Source organism: Enhydra lutris, unplaced genomic scaffold (genome assembly GCF_002288905.1).
Source record: "Enhydra lutris kenyoni isolate GAN:26980312 unplaced genomic scaffold, ASM228890v2 scaffoldscaffold99, whole genome shotgun sequence".
In the NCBI taxonomy this organism is placed as follows: Eukaryota; Metazoa; Chordata; class Mammalia; order Carnivora; family Mustelidae; genus Enhydra; species Enhydra lutris.
The window spans coordinates 297,680-317,406 of record NW_019154183.1 but is presented as its reverse complement, the minus strand read 5'-3'; the positions used below and the strand labels follow the sequence as shown (position 1 = coordinate 317,406).

The 19,727-nt window shown below is 36.8% G+C and overlaps 1 protein-coding gene across 4 annotated transcripts in view; it reads right to left on the bottom strand.

Annotated features, from left to right (window-relative positions):
- Positions 1-672: 672 nt before the first annotated feature.
- The window catches only part of LOC111139313 (RAB18, member RAS oncogene family), a 36,329-nt gene continuing 17,274 nt past the window's right edge, over positions 673-19,727 (bottom strand). Inside the window, exons 3-7 of one of the 4 annotated variants that reach the window (XM_022491569.1) lie at positions 12,066-12,127; positions 8,642-8,714; positions 6,851-6,969; positions 6,712-6,778; positions 673-2,638 (exon numbers count right to left, since the gene is read on the bottom strand). In XM_022491569.1, coding sequence (XP_022347277.1) covers positions 2,463-2,638; positions 6,712-6,778; positions 6,851-6,969; positions 8,642-8,714; positions 12,066-12,127 — 497 coding nt within the window. In that variant the 3' untranslated portion in view covers positions 673-2,462. The remainder of the gene's footprint in view (positions 2,639-6,711; positions 6,779-6,850; positions 6,970-8,641; positions 8,715-12,065; positions 12,128-19,727) is intronic. The other 3 variants (XM_022491571.1, XM_022491570.1, XM_022491572.1) reach the window with 3 other exon arrangements.

Below are 19,727 nucleotides of genomic sequence, written 5' to 3'. Positions count from 1 at the left end.
ACTAAAAAAACATGACAGAACGTGTTTAATCCTGTTGTGTTTAAACAAAAGGGCTAGTAGGCAGCCTTAGCAAAAGGAACGGTGGTTGAGACCATGGACATATGAAAAATGCCTTCACTGGAATCCAGCTCCATCACTGATGAAGCTTTGTGATCTCTGCGGAGTTACGCAGCAAACCTAAGTGTCATAATCCTCATCTTTAAAATGAGCATAGTAGGTGTACAAAGCAATCTCTTAAGGTTGCTGTGAGGCTTCATGAAATAAAAATAATCCAGCTCTTGGAACAACACCTGCACTAAGGAAGCTTCCAATAAATGTTAACTATTAATCTAATATAAACTGAGTGTTTATTTGTTCGTTTAGGTCTGTGTCAGTACCCCTACAGTTCAAAACACGACATTCCAATTGCTCCAATTTGCACCATCTGCAAAAGGCACTTTTAAACTACTTCAAATAATTTGGAAATGAAGAATTAACAAAATCCTCAGCTCTCCAAGTGACTAATTCAGATATCATAACTACTTCAGTTAGGAAACCTCCACTAGGAAATAAGCTTGCATCAAAACAGTAGAGTGAAAGCCATATAACAGATGAGAATCTGAGTAACACTATATTCAGATGTTCCTCAGCCCATGAGAAACAGGGAAACGGAGAATACCTCCTGCACAAATGCATCTAGGGAAAGCAGGCTATATTTATTTCGAAAACTATAAAAGGTTACAATATAAATCTATCAAACAAAATTAGTTTTTTAAAAGTGACTCATATGTATCCAAATTTTGACCAAATCGACACAACAATCCAATGCACAAAAAGATTATTATATAGCTCAAGGAGCAAAAAGCAATAAACAGAAATAAATGTCTTGTCAATACAGACACAACATAAATATACAAATCTACAGCTTTAATGTAACACAAATCGTAAGAACATGTGTTAGCTACCTTTCTCCAACAGTAATGCTTTATATTTAGTGAATACATAGATAATGTATAAAACCTTTAATCACATGTAGTCTCACAAGCGTGAACCAAGTAGAATGCAAGGTTTTCTTACGTGGGAGATGTACAGTTCATAAAGGACCCAATTTGAAGTAAACCCACTACCACAAGTTATTGCAAAGGTGACCCAGAAAAAGTCTATCATTTGCAACGTATACAAAGAACGAACTGCCCAGAAATTAGTATCAGAAATCTTACTGAAGGCTATCATGGTAACCTGCCTGAAAGGACAAATAACTTACTTGGGGGCTTCATATAGCCAGTATCAATGTAAATTAAGTAACATACGAGTAAAAAAAAATATGTAATATATAATAGCAAGAGGTTAGAAAAGTGAATACTGTGGAAAAGATTTATTAGTCTGTACAAGTTGGTTTTGATAAACTATTGGCTACTTGTTACAGTAAATTACCAAGATTTTCAATGCAACAGTATTTTCCCACACACATCAAAATCTGGAAGCAATACGTCTTTCTCATATTGTCATTTAGTGTTCTATTTTTCCCAACCCTCAAAACACAGATATAGGTTTCTGAATATCAACTAGCCATTTAGGGAAGTCATAAGATACAGATGTTCGTAAACATTACACAAGCTACAACGGACATACCCGGACAAACGCCACCAACATTTATGGAAAAAGGTGTTGGTTTTTAAAGTGGTAAGTACTACATGGGTTACATAAACACACTATTCTTGTCCTTCCAAAACCAAAATGGGGGAAAACCTTATTGCCATTCTGCCAAACACCACATAACTAAAAACGCTGCGCAAAGGGTCAGAGTCCAATGTACATGTCACAGAGTTAAAACTCCAGTTAACAACTGTGCTACTCATTGAAGAAAATTCAAAAGTAAGACCAAACTTCTTAACACATCAATGCTGTTTTAGAAGCAGCATCAGAACAAACAGAGATTTAATTATAAATTGGCCTGAACTGCATCCTGTAGAGAATTTTGCTTAGTACTAAAAGAGAATCTGTCAGCAAACATCCTACAAAAGCTGTGGAATCATGCTCTATGTTATTCCTGAAAGGAAATCTGCCAGGTTTGATGATACCTGAATATCTCCCAGTGGTTCTGGGAGTTCTACATACCAATTAATTCAGTAATTGATAGGAGTAGTTAAGCAAAGAGGAGACCAAAAGTAGACCTTGTATCAACATAGACTAGATAGGTGGATTTTTTAATCACATGATAAATGTAAATCATAAAATCAAATGTACTTTAAAAAGTACACCTATTTTATGTTACATAAAAAAATGTGGACTGCAAACTGCGCATGCTTACCATAACATTGTACCTGGGAAAGCTGATGAGTGGGATTTCTTGCAAATATTTACTGCCATGATACAAAACAAATATGTGCAAACTGCAAGGTCCCTAAAATAGCAGTTAGAGTTTATATACAGAAAGATGTCACTATCTGATCAAATATGCAAGAGATGGAGTTTCCCAGAGTTTATAACATAGAGCAGTAACCACCACAGGCTCCTCCTCCAGGGCCTTCTTCCCTGTGTGTCAGTTTGACTCCTTTATTCTGGTTCTCACTTTCCCACAGTCCAGGCGTCTGAATGATCTTTTCAACAAGTTCCTCAAAGGCACACTGTACACCATCACAGGTTTTTGCACTTGCCTCTGAAAGTCAAGAAAAAAATGTGAGAGTCTATTCTTTTACGGTCCTACTCCTATGCTTTTCTGGAAAATTATTATGGCATAAATATCAGTCGGTAGTATATACAAAGGCAAATCAGCAGTTTCTTCCCACAGGTTTAATATTCGTGAACCTCCCCCAACTCTCAAAGTTGAGCTATTCAATTCTATCCACAAGAATAGTGGTATATGAGCCCGGAATTTTGTGATATGCCAAAGTTCCCTATTAATTTTTCAGTTAGTTCTTAAAGTCAATCCCCAAAAAACAGATTATTATTCCCATTTCAGAATAAGGAAATTCAGGCTCCCAGCTGAACAGTCTGGCTGTTCTGTGCTGGCAATGAGACACAGATCTCCTTAAAAGAGCATTTATGGCCCCCATGAAACTCATGTGGGACAGTGAGCCCTGCCCCCCCAAGCCTACCTTTCCCTCGTCATTACCTTTTTGACTATCTGAGATGACCCTCTTACTCCTCTATCATAAAACTCCTCTATCTCAGCTCTTCACCTAACTTTATGTTGAGAAAAACAGAAACAATCTGACAGGAGCTACTGATCTTCCTACCAAGAGGTTCACCAACCTGCCTGCACTTGTAACCTTAGGCTCTGTCTTCGCTCCTGTGACAGCGGATGAACTGTCCCCTGCTGCGGTCTAGCCGCATCCCCTTTCCTAGCTCCTCGGATCCCAGCCCTTCTTGGTCACTGAAGAATCATGGGCCCTCACTCCTGGATCGTATCAGTCAGCCCAAAAGCCCACCGAAATTACTGTCTATCTTACTAACCAACCAAGCAACCAACCACCCTGCATTCCAGCCCACACACCCGACTAGCAGCCACCCCGGCTCTCTAATCTCTTTCAAAGCAAAACTGTCATCAAGAGTTAACCTACAAGTTGGTGCAGCCACTTTGGAGAACAGTGTGGAGATTCCTTAAGAAATTAAAAATAGAGCTTCCCTATGACCCTGCAATTGCACTACTGGGTATTTACCCCAAAGATACAGATGTAGTGAAAAGAAGGGCCATCTGTACCCCAATGTTCATAGCAGCAATGGCCACGGTCTCCAAACTGTGGAAAGAACCGAGATGCCCTTCAATGGACGAATGGATATAGAAGATGTGGTCCATATACACTATGGAGTATGAGGCCTCCATCAGAAAGGATGAATACCCAACTTTTGTAGCAACATGGATGGGACTGGAAGAGATAATGCTGAGTGAAATAAGTCAAGCAGAGAGTCAATTATCATATGGTTTCACTTATTTGTGGAGCATAACAAATAACATAGAGGACAGGGGAGATGGAGAGGTGAAGGGAGTTGAGGGAAATTGGAAGGGGAGGTGAACCATGAGAGACTATGGACTCTGAAAAACAATCTGAGGGTTTTGAAGGGGCGGAGGGTGGGAGGTTGTGGGAGCCAGGTGGTGGGTATTACGGAGGGCACATATTGCATGGAACACTGGGTGTGGTGCATAAACAATGAATTCTATTACACTGAAAAGAAATTTAAAAAAAAAAAAGAGTCACCTACGTAAGCTATTTCCCCTTTCTTTTCTCACATTTTTTCTTCAAACTCTAAACAACCTTGAACAACACCAGTTTGAACTGTGCTGTTCCACTTACACATGGATTTTTTTCAATAAATACAGTACAGTACTGTAAAGGTATTTTCTCCTCCTCATGATTTTAATAACATTTTCTCTAGCTTACTTTACTTTAAGAATACAGTATGTAAGACAGAACATACGGAGTTAACTGACTGTTTATCAGTAAGGCTTCAGATCAGCAGGAGGCTATTAGCAGCTCAGTTTTGGGGGAGGCAAAAGTCATATGCAGATTTTCAAGGTCAGGACCTCTAACCCCTCATTGTTCAAAGGTCAACTGTACTCTAACTAGGTTTTTGTTCTCACCACTCCATAGACATTTTCTTTTAAAAAATACCAACGTTCTCCATCTCGTCAAATCTACTGTCCTCCTCCTATTCAACATCTTCTAGCAGTTGATACAGCTGATCACTTTCCTCCTTTAAATACTTTGTTCACTTGACTTTCAGGAAGGACACTCAACACTCCTCGGATTCCTCCTCTCACCGACATGTCATTCACAGCCTTGTTGGCTGACTCCTCCTCTTTCTGCTGACCTCTAACTGTAGGAGCACCCCAGGCTTCAATCTTCAGCTGTTTTCCTCCCAGTTACTCCTGTGACCACTTTAATTCCATGACTTAAAATACCACCTAAATGCCAATGACCAGCATGTCCACGGGTTCTCCAAAAAATGGTTCATCCTTATGCTAAGCAGAATTCCTGATTCCCCACTCCCTTACCCAAACCTGTTCTTACCTCACGCTCTCACACACAGCTAATGGCAGCACAGTTCACCTAGTTTGCTCATGCCAGAGACTCAGAGTTATCTCTGATTGCTCTCTCTCCTCATCCTCAATACCCAGTCTATCAGCAGAGCCTGTCACCTTTACCATCCAAATATCTCCTTGATCTGCCAACCTTCCAGAAGCTACCCACAACCACTCCCACAGTCAAAGACACCAGCATTATTCATCTGGGCTACTATAAGAGAATGACAAGCCTCTTGCTTCTGCTTCTCAGGGGCCATTTTCTGTACAAACAAGTCTTTTTAAAAGAATATCAGATCACAGCACCACTCCCCTGCTTTCCACACTTGGAATAAAATTCATTTCTTTACCATACCCTATAAGGCCCAACATGACCTTTTAAACTTCATCTCCCGTTATCACCACCTTTCCCCCCAACATACACTATACTCCAGCCCATAAGCTTTCTTCCTGTCCCTTAAACACACTAAACTCATTCCCACCTCAGGAAGTATTTGCTATTCTCTCAACCTGAGATGTCCTCCCTCTAGATCTTCATATTATGGATTCTAGTTCGAATGGCACACCTCAAAGAACTTTCCCGAATTACCTCCCACCCCCTGTCATACTCTCTCTCCTTCACAGCACTACTTACTCAAGTTTGTTTCCTCTACTAGAATGTAAGCTTCATGAGGTCAGGGACTTTGTCCATTTTGCTCATCTGTTTGTTATATTCTCAGAGTCCAATAAGTGTTTTCTAAACTAATGTATCAAAATGAAGGACACCCAGCAAGTAAGCAGAAGAGGTAGTACTCAATTCCTTTCTAAAATTCCCTATTATCTTCCACTTATAGCACCCAGCTTCTATCTATAGATGATGTTCTTTTATTTCCATTTCTTAATTCCTAGAAGATTCTAACAGTGGAATAGCTCAATCAGTAATTCCTAAAGCTGGCTTCACATTAGAATCAACTAGGGTGTCTTTAGAAACTGTCTTCCAGGCCCCGTTTCAGACCTGTGAAAAGGTTCCAGGGAACCTGTAATGTTAAAAAAGTTCCAAAGTGATATAGTCTGTCCACTTTTCTAGATGGGGGGGGGTCAAACAAACTTTTCCTGTAAAGAGCCAGATGGTAAATATTTTAGGCTTTGAATGCCTTAGGGTTTCTGCCATAACTACTGAACTCTGCCAGGAAGCACAAAAGCAGCCACAGACAGCGTGTAGATGACCGGGTAGGTAAGGCTGTCCTCCAATACAAATGATGGAACCAGATTTGGCCCCATGCTGTAGTTTGCTGAACCCTACACTTCACCGTGCTTCTCAAGTATTAATGTGCATACAAACCACATGAAGATCTTGTCAAAATAGAGGTTCTAATTCAGAAAAGCTGAGTTGGGCTGAAATGAAGCATTTCTAACAAACTTCCAGGTGGTATCACTGCTGCCAGCACAAGGACCACACGGTACAACTACAGGGCTGGGTGCCTGCCTTTACTGAACGCCATCATATCTGGAGAGGAAGGATCTGTGTCCTATGCAACTTCACATAATGAGACCTGTTTTTTTTTTTAACAGAAGGAAAAATGAACCTGACTCTATAGTTAGATTTCACAGCACAAGAAAATGATGAACTAAGTACATACATTTCACAGTTCATAAAGAGAAAAATGTAGCAAAAACTCCATTTTAAAATTCCTCTTTAATAATGAAAGGATAAATGTTCACACACCTACCTATAAATAACATGGAATGCTTTCGTGCAAATTTCAGGCCTTCGTTTCTATCAACTTCACGATTTTCCTGAAAGGTAAATATAAAGATTAAGAAAAGCTACCAAAATACAGTCAAGATGCCAAGTGTCTGACTTCTTACCTTATCAATTTTGTTTCCAACTAGCATGTTTACTATGTCATTTCTCGTGCAGTATGTTTCCAATTCATTTAACCAATTATCCAATTTAACAAAGGTATCTCTTCTTGTGACATCATAAACTGAAATAAAAAGGGTCACATATTAAATAAGCATTAAAAATAAGAAGCAATGACATTATATTTCTGATATATGACTAAGAGCTAATATTTCTATGTAGGTAAGTCTGTTTCTAAGCCTTCAAATGTTTATCAGTATCTACTCACCCAGATGGAAGAAACAAGTGTGTTAAAAAATAATAATAAACATACACATACACACATTTCAATTTTATTAAGACACACTCTGAGAGAAATTAAATTATATCCTGTGCAATAACTGAAAATTAACTTAAGCAAAACAACAGCTGTTCCCATTGGTAACTAAAAGACACTGATCCAAAAACCAAAACATTCAGATCCAAATCTGTGGCAAAATACCAAATTTCTTCCATGGATTTAACCCACTGAGCCACCCAGGCGCCCTCTTCCATGGATTTAAACATCTATGACCCTGGGACTCCTGGGTGGCTCCGTTGGTTAAGCGGCTGCCTTCGGCTCAGGTCATGATCCCAGCGTCCTAGGATCGAGTCCCACACTGGGCTCCCTGCTCAGCAGGGAGCCTGCTTCTCCCTCTGCCTCTGCCTGCCCCTCTGTCTGCCTGTGCTCACTCTCTCTGACAAATAAATAAATAAAATCTTTAAAAAAAAAAGCAACAAAAAACAAAAAACATCTATAACTCTGTTAACTTGTTTCTTATAAGAACCAGAATTTGCAACTTCTTAAAAAATATGAAAACTTAATGGACAGGATCCTGATTGTCTCCCTGTTATCACTTTCATCTTACATCCCACTGCATTTTAATATGTAAAGAGCTTATTAATATAAAGACCTTATTAATTTAAAGTGTTTTCTAGGGGTGCCTGGGTGACTCAGTTGGTTAAGTGACTGCCTTCAGCTAAGGTCATGATCCCAGGGTTCTGGGATTGAGTCCTGGATCTGGCTCCCTGCTCAGCCTGCTTCTCCCTCTCCCTCTGCCATTTCCCCAGTCTGTGCTCTCCTACTCTCTCTCTGTCAAATAAATAAATAAAATCTTCAAAAAAAAAAAAAAAAGCGTTTTCTAAACTTAAAGATGCTGAACCAAAATAAGAGTTGCTGTTAAACCGATAAAATGAACCTAAAACCTCACAATTAATGACATAATATAAAAAGACCATTTTCCCTAAAATTGATCAATATTTATTTTTAAGAAGTTTCCCAGGAATATTAACAACAAGTACTTTTCAACAACTTACAGTGAGAATCCATATTTGGAATTTAAATTCTGTATGATTATGGACCAACAATGTTAAGTGCTTTGTGATACTCTTTAGGACTAATAAAAGAGATTCAACTAAGTAACTAGCACACTTCTTCCTTTATAAACGCACAGCAAATGTTAATACACTGCTGACTGAAGATCAGTTCCTGGTAACACTCTTAAGACAGACAATTATTTGTGGATTAATCCTCAATTATATCCTCATCAACATGTGCTTTTAAAACCAAATAAATTAATCTGATCTTTATCTTTCAATCGCTAGACAAATAACTGAAAAGAAATTTTGAAAGTTTAAGTATTCATTAATATTAAATGAAGTTAATATAACTTCAAGTTAATAAAGGGACCCTGAAGAAAAATAAAAACTTACTGAAATCAGACATTGCAATAATAAAACAACAATATTTAAAGCAGTATCATAAAGTAAAACCTTACCTAATATAACACCCTGCGCGCCTCTGTAATAGCTGGGAGTTAATGTTCTGAACCTCTCTTGACCAGCAGTATCCTAAAAGTGACAATTATTATTAAATTCAAGAAGTATAAAAGTATGAAAGTATTAAAAAAAAAAAGATAGTCAGCATATCAAGAGTAGAACGTCAAACTGCATTATTAAAAATATCCATGTACAAGCTCATTTAAAACTTGAAATTAGCGGCGCCTGGGTAGCTTAGTCATTAAGCATCTGCCTTCAGCTCAAGTCATGATCCCAGGGTCCTGGGATTGAGCCCCGCATCGGGCTAGAAGTCTGCTTTTCCCTCTCCCATTCTCCCTGCTTGTGTTCCCTCTCTCGCTCTATCAAATAAATACATAAAATCTTTTTTTAAAAAATTGTAAAACTTGAAATTTAAAATAGATGTGTTCTCTTACTGACAAGTGTTACATAAAATAAAGAAATACTGACTCATCTCTAGAAAAACACATGTCAGTAAAGGGGTATTTTTTAAGATTTTTATTACACATGAAACCTGTTTATTACACATGAAACCCATGGTTCTCAAATTCAGAAGCACAATGAAATTTCCTGGATATGAAAAATTCCAACCCCCAGTGATTCTGGTTTCACTGGTCTATGATAAAGACAAAAGTTTTCAAAGCCTCCCCAGGTGATTCTACTGTAGAATCAAGGTTAAAAACCACTTAACTTTTTTTTAAAAAGAGAATTACAGGAGTATCTTATTTTAGGTAAACAATTTTTAGGTTGGAAAGTATTTTCGGTGTATCTTCTTTTAGGAAAATGCATAAAACCAAACCACTTGCTATCACGTATTTCTGACTCATACTGGGGGAGAGGAACATAAGATGTACACCAGCCAGGAAGTGCAGGGTCCTGGGATCTAGTCCCATGTCAGGCTCCATGCTCAGTGGTGAGTCTGTTTCTCCATCGCCTTTACCCCTCCCCGTTCATGCTTTCTTGCTCTCTCTCTCATAAATAAAATCTTAAAAAAAAAAAAAAAAAAAAAAAGACTAGAGCAAAAAAATGTTTTAATGTTAAAATAAAATACTGCACAATTCACACTTTACACACAAATATCTAACTCAGTCCAGTTATGCAGAGTCTTTTTTTTTTTTTGATCCACTTATAAAATGTTTGAGTAGGTATGATAATTTGGGCAAAAACCCTGTGCCACAATACTGGATCAGGATTTATAACACCTATAAAATTTATATGCTTAAATAGTCAAAAGTTAACATTTGCTCGTGTTTGTTTTCAAGACAGGAATTTGCAGTAACTGTAAAAGCATCCCTGGTAGGTAAGAAAAGTGAGCTTATTATCTGTGGTTTTCTTCTCTGACAGGAAAGGAGGAAAGAGATTATTAAAGATAGAAATGAATAAAAGACTAGGAAGGATCTGGAAAGGCTAAATATTAAAATGTGGGAGTGGAAGTGAGGGCAGGATACAGAGAAAGCTTTAGAGGAGCCAAGTAGGTCGTGATGTGTGTGCAGCACTTTCTAGTGGGGTGCTGTACTCGACTACTCTATTTGACTGATCCTAGGAGGAGTGCCCAAGCTGGAGAGGAACTGATTTTACATATATATTAAAAAAAACACAGAAGAACCAGAGGAAGCAATGGTTTCATGTATTTCTATTAATGAGTGAGAAGGTCTTCCTAAATATGACCTAACACCCAAATTCATGGGGAAAAAAGGGTTTGACCACATAAATATTAGAGCTTTGGTATAGCAAGAACATCCTTCTTGACCCCATCCATACCCCATATACACTCTCATCCTAAACAAGCTTTGAAGGCAAATGACAAACAGGAAAAAAACATTTGCAGCATATGACAGAGTTGGTATCGCGCACGTGCGTGCATACAAACATTAACCTCTGAAGCACCTGCATGGCTCAGCTGGTTGAGCGTCTGACTCTTGATTTCAGCTCAGGTCATGATCTCGGGGTTGTGAGATTTAGCCTCTTACTTAAAAAATATTTATATGCCTATGATAAAGATGTCACTTCGGTAATACCCGCCAACCTTTTTATTACATAGGAACTAAAAAGTAAATTTTAAAAACCTCTTGCATAAAAGAAAGATCTCATGGAAACCAACAAGCCTTAGATCCAACTCTAACACACATATCTCACAAAACAGTAGCAAAGGCAGAAAGGAGTGATAAATTCAACCATGAAAAGTATATGGAAAATCAGGTCCCCACTTTTGTACAGGAAGAAGCCAACATTCTTAAATTGTTCAATATATTTTATTATGGCCTAGTCCAACACTTTCCAAATTGTTTTCTGTTAGACATTACTATTCTGATTGATATCATAATTATATTTTGGGGAGGGGGCAAATAGGCTACCAATCATATGAAGTACTATATGTTAGAAAAGAATTAACAGAAAAACATGAGACACATTTACACAGTTCCATGTTATTTGGGATAAAATGTGTATTAGAAATAATATGCTGTTCAGAGAATGCCAGGAGGATGAATCAGATCATACAGTGCATGAACAGTTGCTGTTTCAATCTGTAACTGATGCCCAAACATTTACTATTTAATCACCATGTTGAAGTACATCTCAACATTCTAATATTTATTAGAACCAGTTCTAATATTATCACAGGTAATAAAAACATATTTATATATTTAATTATCATAGTACAGGTGGGAATCAGATATATAAGAGCATATTTTTATAAATTATATATGTAATATAATATATTAGCAATCATTTAGATATATAGAGAGAAGTAGGCAGGTAGATAGCTAAGAGTTGGGGAGAGACAGGCAGACAGAGAGAGACACTGAGCATCGTGGATGTTTTTGACAATTAATGCTACTTTATTCAGTCAGCACTATCATGAAAAGGTCTAGTTAGGAAAGCAACATGCATCAGAATGTTTGGGTTCTCAGGCAAATGAAAAGGAAGTAAGTAAAGACTGGGCACTGATATTAAAAAATAAATCCAAAGTTGACAAAACCAAATTTCAAAAATCTTTATACTAACAAACAGGAAAAATACTTTTTTTCCTGAGCATCACTTCATCCTCTTCTCCCCAACAACTGCCATCAGTCTGAGCTGAGTATACACTGTCTTCTTCAAAACTTTAAAGAAACATATTCAATAACAATAATCCTCTCTGGCAGACAAGATGATTTTTCTACATTCTGGTTTTAAATATTCTTGAGGGATTACACACTTTAAAATTTGGGGTAAGTAAAACAAGTCTCTGCCTCATTACCCAATTATAAGACATAACCATTTATTGTTTTTCCCTTAACCAACAAATTGTCCAAGTTATTTAGTATAAATTATTTACCTCTAGAACACTATACACATCAATTTCTGCTTCTTTAAAAAATACAAGCTGAATATTTACACAAAACACATTTTTAAAACTCTTACCCAGATTGCAAGTTTAGCCTTATTTCCATCCACTGAAATTGTTTTCACCTTAAAGTCAACACCTTGAAAAAAATGAAAACGTTGATAAGCATCCCAGTAAAATAACACTTTTAAAATCAATTACCAAGAAAACAGAAAAGCCACTTTATCAAACACTCAAATTCATACCCCAAATTCTTGGAGTTATGGATGTGAAAATTTAAAGAAAAGTGTGCCTAAAGTTCAGCAGCTTAGGATTTAATCAGGATAAATGAAAACCAAATGCTTGCAGAATTCAAACACTTACCTACCCATACTTGCTTGAAAAAAAAAAATAAACACTTTAATGGAAAAATAAACTTCAATGTAAGGTGATTAACGATGCATATTAAAAGCCAAGTGCTGGAATTCACAGAGTGCACGCAGAGAAGACTATCCAGGCTGACCCTGGATCAGGGCCATTTTCTAAGGGGCTCCAAACGCCATCTACACTCCGTCATTAAGGTGCTGTCCACAGCCAGCCAGCCCATCCCCTAACTCAGATTCTGACTGTAAGCAGCTTGGTAAAAACACAAAAAGGCCACTTACTCCTTGTCTTATTTTTTTTTGTTGTTTTTATCCTAAAAAAAAGTATTCGTACTATAGAACTTTATCAATGATCCCTTGCTACTGCACAACTGCAAAAGAATTTACACACAAAAACATCTGTGCCCAATCCTCTAAGAATCTTCATAAGTGAAAAGGAGGAGTGCTCAAAGTGCTATGAAAATCTGCTGTAAATACTAATTTATGTAAAGAGAAGAGTTCCATAAGAAGACACATAAGGTTTTACTACAGTGCCCCCACCTCCAAAAAAAAAAAAAAAAAACCCTTTTCAGGAAAAGGAGTTGACACAAGCCATTTGGCTTAAATGAACAGTAACTGCCCACATGTCTTTAAAGAGTATCAAAATTAATGTGCAGGCTACCCCACTGGCCAGAGGGAAAGCATTAGCTCAAGAAGCTTGGAAAGAAACTTTGAAAAGACCTTATTAGCTTGTCACAATTAATTCAGAACAGCCACAACTAAGATGAACAGCGCCCTCATATACTAAATGCTTACGAGAACACCTGTCACCAATATGGAAATACATCAGTAATTCTTGGATGATTTCAGGTGATCCATTACAAACACAAAGTAGGTAATAAAAATGCGTTTCAAATATGCACTATATCAGGTCCTCCTGTATGCCAAAGATTAAGGAAAAAAAAAAAAAAAGTTTGGTGTTTTGGGCTAGAGTGATAAAGCAGCTGATAAAGCCACACCCAGAATCATGGGCCATTGTTCGTTAGAAGACAGTGCTAATAACATAGTCCAAGGAAAACCTGAAGTTTCTTTGCAGCTAAACATATAAAAAAATCTCCTATTAAATAATCTTGTATCATTAGATCTAGATAATGAAATACTATGCCACACCACTTATATAAAAGGTCTGAAGGGCGCCTGGATGGCTCAGTCAGTTAAGCATCTGCCTTCGGCTCAGGTCATGTTCCCAGGGTCCAGAGATGGAGTCCCACATCGGGCTCCCTGCTCTGTGGGGAGCCTGCATCTTCCTCTGCCCTCTCTCTTTGTCTCTCATGAATAAAATAAAAATAAAATCTTTCTTTAAAAAGTAGGAAATTATTTACATTTTATTTGTAATACTTTAAAAACAAAACCAAACCTGAGAAAATTCAGATGAGGGAAATGGTTCTGACTTGGTACAGGTACTAAATTAAGGCCACTGTAGACAATACATAGAGATAATCCATCAAACATACTCTCCAGTTAAATTCTCCAAGTTTTTCAGAGAATAAAGAATCTTTTTTCCCCTAATTACTCCAGACAACATGCTCAAGGGCAGACTGGCTTTTTGCCAGCTACCAGCTAGTGCACCCAAGAAAAGAAACTCACTGTTTCCAAAATGTTTGTGTTCACCTCCCCTCTCCCAATCTCCTTCTCTTTCACAATTTCCTGTTTTTCATGTTTCTTGACAGTCTAATGACAGTCTCTGTCATATGTATCATTTATATGTTGTTAACTGTTTCCAAGTTACTCTTCTGGGATATTAAATCTGAAAGTTACAGATAACATCCTTAGGAAACAATGCCCACTGATGTCCTATCATCAAAGTCAATACACACAGGTAGCCTGAAAGGGCACCTCATCTGGACCCAGGCCCTGCAAGTCCCCCATTTCATCTTTCCTTCGTCCCTCTGGGGAATCTCCTACGCAAACTTTAGCTTTCATCTGCTCAAACTGCTTCTTCACCAAGTCTGGTTCTTCTGTTTTGCAAGTGGCTCTTAACTTCCTTTTAATGATAGCCACACTGGGAATCTTTTTAATAAATCTGATTTTGCCAACTTCTTACTAGATTTGATTATCTTTTCAACTTCCTCATGTGGATGACAAGCAGCTTGTAACAGAAGCTGAATGTCTAGGGAAAAAAAAAAAAAAAAACAACACTCCTGTGTATTTCTTCTACTCTCCTACAACACTGAACACTTCTGTGACCATATTGTGAGAGGTTTTCCCACAAGCAATTCTCGACTCTCCGGGGACATCGGTGTCTTATAATTCAATTCAGTCTGATAGAGTCAGATCCCACAGAGGAAGGGCTAATTAATAATAAGTCCTATAAGACTACTGCCCGCCCATTTCAGATGCCATCCCAAATCCAGGTTGTTACCTGTGCTTCTGACCACCTGGCTATTAATCAAAGCTTCCCACAATCCCCTCCTTTGATTGGATTAATTTGTGGCTCACAGAATTCAGGAAAAGCTTCTTATTAGAGTATCATTTTATTATAAAAGGATATAACCTAGGAACAGCCAGATGGAAGAGACAAATAAGAAAAACTATAGGGAAGGCACAAAGCTCCCATGCTCTCTCCAAGTATGCCATCTTCCCAGAACTTCCATGTGTTTGCCAAAACAGAATTCTCAGAACCCGTAAATTTAGCATTTTTATGAAGGTTTCATTATTTAGGCAAGACTGATTAAATCATCGTCCTTCAGTGACTGAATAAAATCTCCCAGCCCTCATCCCTCTCCCCTCCCCTGAAGTAGGAGAGGAAAGAGGGGGACTAAAAATCCCAATCCCCTAATCACATGGTTGATTCTTCAGGCAACCAGCCTCCACCCTTAGAGGCTTTCCAGAAGTCACAGCACCAACATAAACTCAGGAATCATTGAAAGGGGCTAGTTATGAAAAACAAAAGACATCTTTACTGCTTTGATCAGTTAAGAAAATCAAAGGGATTTAAAAACTCTGTGCCAAGAACCAAATATGTATTTCTTATAAATCAAAATATCCACAGAATTGTAATTTTGGCTTTTTCTTGTTGTTCATTTGGGCTTGCACTTTTAATAATTAATTCAGGTTTTTTACAGTAATCTTTTTAAGGCAGATGAGTATTTCAGTTAAAACTAGACATTACAGTCAATAAAACCTTTAAAACAAGCAGTAAATGGAACATGAAAGTTTACCAAAGATAATATCAACTGTATTATACAGAGACACTCATCAGTGAGACATCAGAACACATCAATGAAATCATATGCCATGTCAGAATTAAAAAGCAATCAAAAGAAACTAACTCAAAACTAACAAAAATGGGGCGCCTAGGTGGCTCAGTGGGTTAAGCCTCTGCCTTCGGCTCAGGTAGTGATCTCAGGGTCCTGGGATTGAGCCCCACATCAGGCTCTCTGCTCAGCAGGGAGCCTGCTTCCCCCCCCCCTGCCTGCCTCTCTGCCTACTTGTGATCGATCTCTCTCTCTCTCTCTCTGTCAAATAAATAAAATCTTAAAAAAAAAAAAAACCAAAGATGCTAGAATTAGCAAACAAGAAATTAAAAACTAGTTTAAATGGATAGCCCATGTTGAAAAAGTGAAGTAGACATGAGAGATTGAAAAGACCCAAATCAAACATCTAGAGATGAAATGACAATGTCTGAGATGTAAATTACATGGGATGAGATTAACAAAAATCAGACATCACAGAAGAAAACATAAGTGAATATGAAGACACAGCAATGAGTGCCTGGATGGCTCAGTCAGTTTAGCAGCGGCCTTTGGCTCAAGTTATGATCCTGGGGTTTGGGAGCAAGCCCCATGTCAGGCTCCCGACTCAGTGGGGATCGTGCTTCTCCCTCGCTCTCTGCCCCTCCCCCCAGCTTGTAATCCCTCACTCTCAAATAAATACATAAAATATTTTAAAATAAATGAGTAAAAATCAAAATCAATGAAACAAAAATAATTGGTTCTATAAGGAAAATCAATACACTGATAAATTCTAGCCAAAGTGATCAGGAGAAACAAAAACAAAAACTGCCATTATAAAGAATGAGAAAGATCACATCACTACAGATTGCACAGAGTGATGTGGTTAAAAAGAGGTTAAAAAGCTACCAAGGAAATGTTATAAACAAGTTCATACCAAAAAAATTGACAATCCAGATGAAATGTCAATTTCCTTCAAAGATTAAAAACTATCAGAACTGACTCAAAAAGAAACAGACCACAAACAAAATACCTAAAGAATATAAACAAAAGGAAATCAAAACATGTCACTATAAAAAATCAGCTAAACCCAAAAGGCAGCAGTAATGGAGGAAACAAGGGAAAAAAGTGTGTAAGACACATAGAAAACAAACAGCAAAAGTTCAGAAGTAAATCCTTCCTAATCGTAATTATATTAAAGGCAGAGATTAGCAGAATATATATAAATATAATATATACATAATATATACATAAATATATATAAATATATATAAATATTTATAATATATATAAATATATATAAATATTAAAAACATATATAAATATATATAAATATATACATAAATATATATAAAAGATCCAGCTGTATGCTGTCTATAAGAGACTCACACACCAAAGGAAAGATCCTAATAAATATGAAGCAAACATTTACATAACTGAAAGGAGAAATATAGTATTAGTTTTAGATTTTAATATACCACTTTTAATAATAGATAAAACAACCAGAGAGATAAGACAGAAATAGGATTTTTGAACAATACAAACCAGTAAGACCCAATAGAACATTCTACCCAACAACATCAGAATAAAGTTTTCTCAAGCGCACATGAAACATTCTCCAGGACAGACCACATGTTGTCTACAAAACAAGTATTAATAAATTTTAAAAGAGGGGCACCTGGGTGGCTCAGTGAGTTAAAGCCTCTGCCTTCGGCTCAGGTCATGATCCCAGGGTCCTGGGGTGGAGCCCCGCATCAGGCTCTCTGCTCGGCAGGGAGCCTGTTTCCTCCCTCTCTCTCTGCCTGCCTCTCTACCTACTTGTGATCTCTGCCTGTCAAATAAATAAATAAAATCTTTAAAAAAAACAAAAAATAAATAAATTTTAAAAGACTAAACTCATATGAAGTATTTTTTATCATAATGTAATGAAACTAGAAACTGGTAACAGAAAGAAAACTGGGAAATTCACAAACATGCACACATTAAATAACACCCTTTTAAACAACAACTAATAGACTAAAGAAATCGTAAGAAAAATTAGAGACTACTTTGAGACAAATGAAAACACAGTACACCAAAACTTGAGATGTAGCAAAAGCAGTGCTAAGAGGGAAACTTATAGCTAGAAGCACATACATTATAAGAGAAGAAATATCTCAAATCAATAACCTAAGTTTATACCTTAAGGAACTAGAAAAGAAGAGCAAACTAAGTGCTATAAAAGGAAGAAAATAATAAAGATCAGAACCAAGATAAAGGACAACGGGAACTGATACACAATAGAGAAAAAAATCCATGACCAAGGGCTGGGTTTTTTTTGGTTTGTTTTTACAAAAAGATCAAAAAAACTGACAAGCTTTTAACTAGACTAAGGAAAAGAAGATTCCAATTACAAAACTCAGATATGAAAATGGGGACATTACTACTAATTCTACAGACAAAAAAGATTGTAAGAGAATATTATGGACAATTATATACCAATAAGCTGGATAAACTAGATGAACAAATTCCTGAAAACACATAATTGACAAAATTGACTTAACAAGGAAAAGAAAATCTGAAGAGACCATTAGTAATCAAAAACATCCCAACAAAGAAAAGCCCAGGACCAGAAAGTTTCACTGACAAATTCCACCAAATATTTAAAGAGTTAACACCAATTCTCGTTTTTCAAAAAACAGAAGGGAAAGGAACACTTTCAAGCTCATTCTAAGAGGCTAGCACTATTCTGATACCAGAACCAGACAAAGATGTTACAAATAAACTACAGACCAATATCACAGAGGAATACTGATGCAAAAATCCCCAGTAAAATACTAGCAAACTTAATTGAGCAGCCTATTAAAAGGATTACACACCATGATAAAGTGAGTTGTACTTTTGTAACTTAAGACTGGTAGATTACGAGCAAATCAATCAAAATAATATATCCCATTAAAGAATGAATGGGGGGAAAATACATGATCATCTCAATTCATGCAGAAAAAGCATCTGACAGAACTCAACATCCTTTTATGATTTAAAAAAAAAAAATCAACAAACTAAGAACAGAACAAAATTTCCCTAACATGATAAAGACTATATAAAACTCATAACTAACATATTCACTGGTGAAGGACTGACAGCTTTCCCCACAGATCAGAACAAGACAAGGACATCTACTCTCACCTCTTCTATTTTACAGAGTACTGGAAGTTCTCATCAGAGCAATCAGGCAGGAAAAGGAAATAAAAGGCATCCGTATTGGAAAGGAAAAAATAAAATGACTTCTGTTCAAAAACATGATCTTATATACAGAAAATCCTAATTCTAATACATACATACATACACACACACACACACAAACACACACCCCAAACAAAAAACATGTTAGAACAAATGAATTTAGCAAAGTTGCAGGATATAAAATCAACATGCAAAAATCAATTGCATTTCTATATACTAGCAATAATCCAAAAAGAAAAATTTAAAAAACCATTCCATTTACAGTAGCATCAAAAAGAAAATAACTGGGAATAAATTTAACCAAGGACTTTTAGGTCTGTACACTGAAAACTACAAAACACTGCTGAAAGAAATAAAAGAAGACATAAGTGGAAAAAGTGTATTTATGAGTTGGAAGACTAAATATTGTTAAGATGACAATACTACCCAAAGCAATCTACAGTTTCAACACAATACCTATAAAAATTCTAACAACTTTTTTTGCAGAGAAGAAAAAACTGATATTCAAATTTATATAAAACAAGCAGTACTAAATAGCAAAACAATACTAAAAAAGAAGAATGAAGTCTAAAGACTCACACTTTCCAACCTCAAAACTTACTACACATCTACAATAATTAAAGCAGATGGTACTAGCATAAGGACAGACATTTAAACCAACGGAACAGAAGAGATAGCCTAGAAATAAACCCTAACATAGAAAGCCAATTGATTTCCAGCAAAGGAGCCAAGACCATTCAATGGGGAAAGGACGGTCTTTTCAACAAATGGTCCTAGCAACAGTGAATATCCATATATAAAAGAATGAAGTTGGACCCTTACCTTCTACCACACACAAAAGTTTACACAAAATGAACAAAGACATGAACGTAAGAACTAAATCTTTAAAATTCTTAAAAGAAATTATTGGGAAAATTTTTCATGACACAGGATGCAGAAC